General features: G+C 51.1%; 1 protein-coding gene and 1 long non-coding RNA gene across 2 annotated transcripts in view; both read left to right on the forward strand.

Moving 5' to 3' along the window:
• The window catches only part of GRIN3A (glutamate ionotropic receptor NMDA type subunit 3A), a 136,375-nt gene extending 133,386 nt beyond the window's left edge, over window positions 1–2,989 (forward strand). The window contains exon 9 of the mRNA XM_036330165.1: window positions 1,811–2,989. Within this exon, the coding sequence (XP_036186058.1) occupies window positions 1,811–2,150 (340 nt within the window). The 3' untranslated portion in view covers window positions 2,151–2,989. The remainder of the gene's footprint in view (window positions 1–1,810) is intronic.
• Window positions 2,990–3,807: 818 nt separating this feature from the next.
• On the forward strand, window positions 3,808–6,271 carry LOC118667236. The gene is made up of 2 exons (XR_004971196.1): window positions 3,808–4,221; window positions 4,445–6,271. It is a non-coding gene; the product is annotated as an uncharacterized LOC118667236 (long non-coding RNA).
• The last annotated feature ends 3,430 nt before the right edge of the window (window positions 6,272–9,701 follow it).

Consider the following 9,701-nt stretch of genomic DNA (forward strand, 5'->3'; position numbering starts at 1 on the left):
AGTCATCCATGTAACTGAATCAGGACTTTGTTATCCCTCCCCCTGCAGGTCCTCTCCTCTCTTCCTGGCAAGTGAGAGTCCAGGAATAAAGTCTTGCTTTAGTTATATGGATAGGGACCAAGGCACAAGAACCAGATAGAGCATTTTTATTTTGTTTGACCCTGTGGTAGATTGCAAAAGTGGTCCTCTTCTCCTCCTCCTCCTCTTCCTCCTCCTCTTCCTTCTCCTCCTCCTCTTCCTCCTCCTCTTCTCCTCCTCTTTCTTCTTCTCCTCCTCTTCCTCCTCCTCTTCTCCTTCTCTTCCTTCCTTCTCCTCCTCTTCCTCCTTCTCCTTCTCCTCCTTGTCTTCCTCCTCCTTTTCCTCCCTCCCCTCCTCCTCCCCCAACCCCTCCTCCTTCCCCAACCCCTCCTCCTCCACTTCCTTCTCCTTTTTCTCCTTCTCCTCCTGCCTTCTCCTCCCCTCCTTTTCCTCCCTCCCCTCCTCCCCCTCCTCCTCCTCCCTCCCCTCCTCCCCTCCTCCTCCTCTTCCTACTTCTTCTTCTCCTCCTCCTCTTCCTCCTCCTCTTCTCCTCCTCTTTCTTCTTCTCCTCCTCTTCCTCCTCCTCTTCTCCTTCTCTTCCTTCCTTCTCCTCCTCTTCCTCCTTCTCCTTCTCCTCCTTGTCTTCCTCCTCCTTTTCCTCCCTCCCCTCCTCCTCCCCCAACCCCTCCTCCTTCCCCAACCCCTCCTCCTCCACTTCCTTCTCCTTTTTCTCCTTCTCCTCCTGCCTTCTCCTCCCCTCCTTTTCCTCCCTCCCCTCCTCCCCCTCCTCCTCCTCCCTCCCCTCCTCCCCTCCTCCTCCTCTTCCTACTTCTTCTTCTCCTCCTCCTCCTCCTTCCTTCTCCTCCCCTTACTCTTCCTCCTTCTTCTCCTTGTTTGCCTCCTCCTCCCTCCCCTCCTCCTCCTCCTCCTCCAACAAGGCTGGAAGAAATCAGCAGCTTTGCTGCTTGGGTTCTAATCTGTTCTTATAGCAAGAAACTCTTCTCATTGCATCCACTGTCAAAGTGTATTTCAGAAACCAGATCCTCCTCCTCCATGCCTGGCCAGCAGTGACTCGCTGGCTGTCTGCAGCCATCTCTCTGAGATGGTGGTGGGTGGTTCGACGCAAGCCTGATAGAGCGTTGCGAGTCTATTTCTATTTGACTTTCATTATCCAGGCCAGAACTTGAGGCTTTCTTGTGTTTTGCTGCTGCTGCTGCTGTTGTTGTTGTCAGTCTCAACACACATAAAGCCATCCCTGTAATGAGAAATGTTTTGCTGAAACCTGCAACGTGTATGCTTTTATCTCAGACTCAAGCAGTAAATATCAGGTGGTCCTGCGAGACGACAGTTAAGTCACACTATAGTACCTACCCTGAGGCGCATGCTCAGAGTCCCACAGCTGAAGAAACTGATTCCTACTTTTACTAAAGCGCCGTCTTTCTAGCCACAGACCCTTTCAAGGCAGTGCTGATCTCCGAGCCCAACGGGCAGGAAGGAAATAAAAAGGCATCTAAGGTTCTTTGTGTGAGAATGTGCCACACCCCGGCCGTCAGCCCTCCAGTGCATACTCCCATTCCAGGTTCAGGGCAGCAGAAGACTTGGTAAGACCTCGGCCTTCCGTGTGCTGGCTCCTTTCATCCCCGTGGTGCTAGCTGGCAGGCAGGCTGTGGACTGCTCCGTTCCTGCATCTCCGAGTGTGACCCAGCCCTGCAGCATCCACACAGGAAACGGCTGGCAGATGGGGAGCGGGTGGCAGGTCAGCCCACGCCTACAGCGCCTCTTTGTTTCCTAGGTGCAAGGAGGGACCCCGTCAGCTCTCCGTGTGGAATACTTCCCATCAGAGTCACGACATCCCGCGAAAATACATCTTCAGTGAGGAGGGAGGACGAAACCAGCCGGTCCTGGGGGCCCCCCAGGACATCCCTCTCCCTCCCCGGAGGAGAGAGCTCCCCGCCTCGCTGACCACCAACGGGAAGGCGGACTCCCTGCAGGGAGCACGGACCTCGGTGATGCAGGAGCTGGTGGAGCTGGAGAAGCAGATCCAGGTGATCCGGCAGGAGCTGCAGCTGGCAGTGAGCAGGAAAGCGGAGCTGGAGGAGTACCAGAGGGGGCGCCGGACTCGTGAGTCCTAGGTGGCCACGCTGCGCCCCCTCGGCCCCTGGCCTTCCTCGGAGCCCTGGGGACACCTTGGGATGCTCTTTTGTAACCACTGACGAAGGTATGGGGAGCTGAGGTCTGGGTCTTAGAGGTCAAGTCCGCCCCGTCCGTCGGGCAGCAGCTCTTCCCACACTCACCCTCAAGGTGTCCAGGGTAACGGCCTCCCAGGGCAGGAATCCTACACTGGTCAGGAGGGAGCTCGGGGCCAGGGATCTGCGACTAACAGACAACCCCAGCTCCGTTAGCCTCCCACCAGGTGCCACAGGACGACTTCTGGTTTCCAGCCCTTTCTCTGCACTGACAACAAGGGATACAAAATTGTTACTCATTCCCTTGTCTTACTGGGTTGTTGGTTTTATTCTCAGTATAGAACAGGGTTGCCAGGATTGTGGTTTTGACACAACTCCCCAAACTAGATTTGTTCCTGCATTGTGAATGGGGCACAGGGTCAGAGCTAGAGAAGCTGAGGACGGGGAAGTGGGTGTTTCCAGACATTGGCTGAACTCATCCGTATCGCGGCTGGCCCAGGCTTGATTAGATCCCGTAGAGCCTCATTTCTCAGAAGGCCCCAGCTCTCTGACACCATCCAGACATTTAGTAGGAATATGTTTACCTGCCGTTGAGAACGGGGACAGGGATGGGGTGAGCGGGGACAGAGGACAGGCCAAAGAGGCGTTAAAAATAGACGCCGTGCTTTTAGAACAAAAGCTCTGGGCCAGAAAAGCTATTTGGCTGAGAAATGATCAGGACTACGCTTGCAACCCAGCTGAGCATCTCCACGGCAGCGCGTGCCTTCTGTAAAGGAGAGAGAGAAGCAAAGCGAGGATGCGGCCTTAGGATGCAACCGGAACAGCCCTGCTTACTGTAACTGGGGGTTTAGCGAACGTGATCTGCAAACCACATACAAGGCCGTTCAGATCAGCGGTCACTTAGCTCTTAGATCTAAGAAGCCCAAATGTGAGCCTCCAGCTCATGAACAGCACAGGCTGCGCCGCTCAGAAATGAGCCCCGTGCTTTTCATATCTCTGTTGACAGCCAAGTTAGTCTCCCCGCCTCACACCCACTTTTCTCTGAGGAGCTGTGAATAGGTTTGGTCCCTCCGATTCTCCCAGTCCTCATCGAATGCTCTTAAAAGACTGATATCAGGAAAAAAAAGAAAAAGATTACTATCAGTTACCTGGCACCCCTTTCCCGCTGTACAACTGCTCGGACATGCAGGAAGGTAAAGGCATACGGGAACTAGAGAACATCAGCTCCCAATGTCAGTGTAGACAGAATCGTCTAGGAACTCGTTAGAATGCTGGTTGTCCGGACCCTTCCTTCCCCAGAGGATGGGCGGGGACAGGGGTGAGACTGGAGGTGAGCTCAGAAACCTCCCGCTAACCCGCACCCCCAGGTGACTGACGCGTGTGGTCCAAAAATTACTCTTCAGCAAACACTAAAGGTGTGGCAGTCCCAGACAATGGGAGAAGTGAGAAGAGCCTTTCTGAGAGTCTTCTTATTTCTTGTTTTAAAATCTTTATTGTTGAAAGTTTTACATATGTCCCCTTTTCTTTCCCATTGACCCCTGATAGCCCGGCCCTGTCCCCCGCCCCAGGCCTCCAGCCCCCTATTGGCTGTGTCCATGGGTTATGCCTATATGCATACAAGTTCTTTGGTTGATCGCTTCTCACCCACTCACCCTCCCTCACCTTCCCTCTGAGATTTGACAGTCTGTGTGAGAGTTTTATAAAAACTTCAGCGCACACTTGCTCACTCACCTTCCGTACAGCCCCTTCCTCCCACCCCCACCTTCACCCCTGCTCTGCCCCATACCATTTAGGACTAGGCTTCCTTGTGTTTCAATGATTTGCTTTATCTTCTCAGTACTCTTTGTTGCACCCCCATCCATGTGAAGGCCACAGTGAGTTCACAGCGCTGAGCCAAGCCCTGGCGCCCTGGAACAGCTGCCCATCACTGGGAGGGCACAGCCTACTTTTTGAATGGAATCCCTGCATTGCCACCAAGAGCTACCCAGTCTCCCAGGGAAAGAGAACATCCTCAGCTGTAATTAGATCACACTTCAGTTAATTGTTAATCAGTTAATTGTCTGAGAAAACCCAGGGGTGGATGTAGGCAGAGATGCTAATGAAGGAGATGGGAGGATCCTCGTTAGACTCCATCCACCTCACAGATGGAACAGTTTAGCAGTGAGGGAGGGGGCTGGTGAGCTGTGGAAGCAGGACCACTCTGCTTTGAAACACCCTGTCTTCCCTTGTTCTCACCCTAGGCCCAGGAGTAGGTTTGCAACGGCCTTTGAAAGATTATGCCCCTGAGCCGTGCCCACCCATCCGCACCAGCTGGGGACACTGTAGATGCTGCCGTCATGCTCTGTGCACGCCTGACCTCTGAGTAGCCCGGATGTACAGGTGTACCTCAACTCCCGGAACAGCCATGCTCCTAATGTCGTATGGACATTTTTATAACTCAGCTCATCTCCTGACTGTACTTGAGAAGCTGGCTACTTAAAGGAACCCAGAGGTGAATTCTTTTGTAAAGAATCCTTTTGTAATGCAATTAATTGTCCCTTAACGTATCTGTTTTGTAAGTTTGGATTTTTGTATATCGGGTTTACCTTAAGCTTCTCTACTGAGGCATTCTGAGCAGGGTGTGACATGGCAGGCCGCCCTGCCTCTCCACAGAGCAGACGGCCCATGCACAGCTCCCGGGGTGTCCCCTGAGGAACTGCTTGGCCAGAGCTGGGGCCTGGATGCAGCAAGCAGCAGCAGGGAGGGGCTGGCAGCAGGCCTACTGCCCTCAGCTCTGCCTGCTATGGCTCTGGGTCTGGGTACAGAAAAACAAAGCATCTTTGCTCATGGTGAAATGAAGCAGTCTTCACACTTAGTAGTGATTATTTTTATCAGTAGTGATTGAACAGTGTTTTGCAATTTGTGAAACAGTGTGTGGTGTTTTGTAAAAAGATTTCATGAAATGGTGGGTCCTTTGGAAACCCTCCTTTCTGTTCTGCTCCACCTGTTCCATCCACGCCACAGGCTCAGAACACACGAAGACCGGAAGTCCTCAGGCGGAGACGGTGTGTGGGCAAAGATGTAAGGGAGGCTGCTACCTTCCTCCTCTTGTGGGCTCTTATTTCATGAGATTGGGAAGGCCAGTCTTTCCCACGCCCTGGTGCTGGGAACCTGGGATGGGACCTGATGTCACACTCCCCCCACCCTGTTTTCCAAGGCGCTCCTGGCACAGGAAGCACACAATAAAGCGTGACTGGGTGAGTGAGGACAGATCGGCCCATGTAAATATTAATCAGGGCCCCAGAGTGTGGATACTTAGAGGTAGAAGATAAGGGATTCTTCCAACAGTGAAAGACAAGTTGGGAGAGTGTCTGGGACAGACAAGTGAGGCAGCTGTAGGGACCAGTCAGTTGAGGTCTTCAGTGTGCCTGGAGGTGACTCTCCATTACTCATGGGTCTTGCTGTCACACAAACTCTATAGGATCTGCTGCTTCTGTGCCAACCGGGCAAGTGGTAAGTGGAGCCGCTAGCAAGAACAGCTTTGCTACATGGTCAGCAAGCGTCTCAGGGCTGGGGGGTGTCCATCAGAGCCTGGCAGCTGGTGAGCCTGTCTGGGTGTGGAGAGAGCAGGAAGGGGAAAGGGCTTAGAGCCTCTCTTCCTCCCAGCTCAGATTTTTGATCAGCAAACCAGGAAATCCAGCCAGTCCCAGGAGAAACTGCTTTCTCGTCATCCAAACCACACCTCCACCTTCACTGTTTAGTTGTTCCTTCCGTCGCCCACCGACGCCACCCATCGAATCCAGGATTCCCTCACTTTCTTTAGTTTAGTTCTTAATCGTTTTATGAAAATAATGTACTTAAAGGTATTTTCTTAAGGTTTGTATGAGTGTTTGCACTGTGTGTTCATTTTAACGTGTTTGCGATCGCTCCGCTCCAGGAAGACCTGCGATGCTGTCTTGTGAGCATGACGTGAACAGGCTGCTTTGCTCCGGCCACTTTTCTTGTACAACCACGTGGGTGGACGAGATGTCCTCCAGTCTTTTCCATCTTTAGTTTCTATGACTGTGGAATAAATGTTCAGATAGAGACTTCGCTGTCGAGTGGACTGCTGACATTGTCTTTGGGGATTCAGATGCTGCTGTGGTACCAACGCCTTCCTGACACATGAAGTCTGGACCTAGCCTAGAGTGGGTAAACCACACCTCTGGTTTACAGATGGAAGAACTAGGGGTCAGGGAGTTACAGACATTGCCAAGGCCACACAGCTTGTGACAGTCGTAGCGGAGATTCTTATGTAGGCAGCGCTGTTTCCGGAACACCCATACTATAATGTCAGGATTCTGATTGTTGCCTTACAATATCTTCTTTTTCCTCTAAGCCCCCTGGTCTTTCCGCCATCTCGCCCCAGCCCCGGCATCAGCCTGGCCCCAGCTCCACAGAGGGAAGCGGGTGTGGTAAATGCACCTGCACTAGTCCATTGTCAACACTGTAGTGCCTGAGTCTCACAGAAATAGTTTTAAGCATCTCTTCGCTTCCTCATCCAACCAAGACCTGATAAACACAGCTGCAAACACAGCTCGGCAGGCCTGCAGTCTCAGGCATCTTGCTGTCTCTGACGACTCGGGCAGTTTTAGCCCCTGGCAAACTTGCCGTCATGAATCTGCTAGCTGGACGCATTCTTCACACACATTCTTTTGTAATATACCCAAGTCAAATCTCAGAAAAACATAGACCTACTATAACCTAATTCAGCCACCAAGTTACCCAAGGATGTTTTGCATCATTCAGTCATTCATTTTTTGGATGATTTTGAGCGAGGCATTGGGGCTAGCTGCTGGAGATGGAAAGATAAAAAAAGCAGATTCCAATCCTGTGGAACTCAGTCTGTTGGGAGATCAAACTTGCAGAACAACGTGGCAGGGACTTTGATAAAGCAACGAACACCAGGTGCTATGGGAACAGAGACAATACTTCTGTGTAGTGTGCATGTGTGTGTGTGTGTGTGCATGTGGATAACAGGAACCCTCCACCCAGGTAAAAGAAATATACAAAGTTCCAGAGCTGGGACACTACAGCAATCAGATAGCTTAGGAACATCAAATAGTTCATTATGACAAACATAAACTACAGGTGAGTGGCAAGTTATAAGGACAGAAAAGAGAAATGCAGAGACAGGATCACTGCGCTAAATCGGATTTGTATCTAAAGACTGTAAGAACCATTAAAGGATTTTAATCGGAAGAGGGACATATTTAAAAGATGAGAATCCTCACCACTGGGTGGAACTGGCTGTCAGTCACATGCATTTAGTTTGTAGGGCGGTGAGCAAATGAAGTTAGCTTTGTGATGTTTTGAAATGACTTAGCCATGACATCCTTTAATCAGGACTGATGGACTTAGAGACAGACAGACAGACATAGACAAACACGTATGGTCTAGATTCCAAAGATGTCAGTCATGTTTTCCTAGAAATAGGAAAAAAATGTAGAAGGAAACTTGACTCCTCAATTTCTTTATTCACAAAAGAAGTTAATATTTAGCACAGTGCCTGGCACCTACCTGTCATAAACAGTTAATATCTAAACCCAAACCACCTGCTGCCCAAGTAGTCTATTTGTCCCCAAACCAACAATGTGATGCTCAGGATTGGCCTGAAAGCACAGAGCAGCCATGGGAAGTATCATACTGCTGACTGCAGATGCACTGTGTCCAGCAACAGGGCTTGACCCCATGGTGGGTGTGTGTGTGGTGTTGGGACAGGCAGGTGCGGGGATTGAGGGACCGTGACCTCCTTGGTGATACTGTAAGATTCCCCAGTTAAACCCGTTTCTGAACCCATCCTCCATGACTGTGAAAGTCATCACAAGTCCTGCTCGTTACAGGTAGTGACCACAAAAGGACTGTCCTGACCCATCTCCTAGGACAGGTGGTGATCCAGAAAGAACCCATTTTTTGCAACACTTTGCCACAGATTTATGACTCCTGGTTGCCTGGTTACAATAAAACTTAAAATTCAAGAACCTGCAACTTAAAGAACTCCCTGGAAAACAAGTCACAGTCTCTTACCCAACAGTGAGCTGTGAAAGAGAACCCAGAACAGTCAAAAAAACCATCATCTTTTTAGGCATCATCTCAGAACAGACCCAATAAAACCACCAGGACAAAGTACTTCAATTAATCAAAGAAATAAATAACTTAATCACAGTAGGCCCCTTAATCTAAATTGATGATTTCTGTTCAACAGAATTCAATTCTGTAACAGCAGGTGTAAATCAACTAATAATGGTAAATACAAAGTTTCAAAGAAAAGCATAAAAGTAAACTGAATCCTGCTTTATTGAAGCTTGTGGAATATATAAAGTCCTACAGGAAGATTAGAGAGAATCTTCTGGAAAACAGGGATCACAACAACCTCCGTGGAGAGGGTGATAAGAAATTCTCCCTGTGGAGAGGCTGAGAGAAATTCATAGCTCACTTACCCCTCACTGTATGGAGTCCCCCGAGTACCCAGACCTCTTCACCATCTCAGTCCTGACCCCATCCTCTTCAATCTTGATTTTAAGATAGAAAGGGCTACAGTATCTGAAATTGATAGGCCTCAAGAAATTTAAAGACTTTAATGTGTGCAGAAAATTCAAAACTTCAACAAGGAAGCCAGCTCACCTTCACAAGTTACTTCACTGGTCAATAAAAATGAATCGAGTCATCCTGGACATAATTCATTAAGGCTTCAAACCATCTGGGAAAGAGTAGCACAATTATAACATTACTAGGGGCCCGGTGTATGAAATTCATGTGGGGGGAGGGGGGCGGGTGGTCCCCTCAGCCTGGCCTGTACCCTCTCCAATCCAGGACCCCTCAGGGGATGTCCAACTGCCTCTTGCAATCCAGGACTGCTGGCTCCTAACCGCTCGCCTGCCTGACCGCCCCTAACCACCTCTGCCTGCCTGCCTGATCGCCCCTAACTGCTCCCCTATCAGCCTAATCTCCCCTAACTGCTCCCCTACTGGCCTAATTGCCCCTAACCGCCTGTGCCTCGCCCCACACCTGGACCCAGGATTCCCCCCTCTGGTCGGTTGCAGGCACCCGGGACCCGGGCTTCCCTCCCTCTGGCCGGGCACAGTCACAGGAGACCGTGGGCAGGCAGCTTTACCCAGGCTGCAGCCACAGGCACCCAGGACCACGTGGCGGACGGCTTGTCCCTCTTCCGGGCTGCAGGCACAGATGCAGCCACTGGCGCCCAGGTCTAGGGGGCGGGCAGCTTGTCCCTCTCCCAGGCTGAAGCCTGGCTAGTCCCCATTCCTCTCTCCCCAGCTCATTTGTGCCTGGCTGGTCCCCATTCCTCTCTCCCCAGCTCATTTGTGCCTGGCTAGTCCCCATTCCTCTCTCCCCAGCTCATTTGTGCCTGGCTGGTCCCCATTCCTCTCTCCCCCGCTCATTTGTGCCTGGCTAGTCCCCATTCCTCTCTCCCCCGCTCATTTGTGCCTGGCTAGTCCCCATTCCTCTCTCCCCAGCTCA

Source organism: Myotis myotis, unplaced genomic scaffold (genome assembly GCF_014108235.1).
Source record: "Myotis myotis isolate mMyoMyo1 unplaced genomic scaffold, mMyoMyo1.p scaffold_m19_p_12, whole genome shotgun sequence".
Taxonomy (NCBI): Eukaryota; Metazoa; Chordata; class Mammalia; order Chiroptera; family Vespertilionidae; genus Myotis; species Myotis myotis.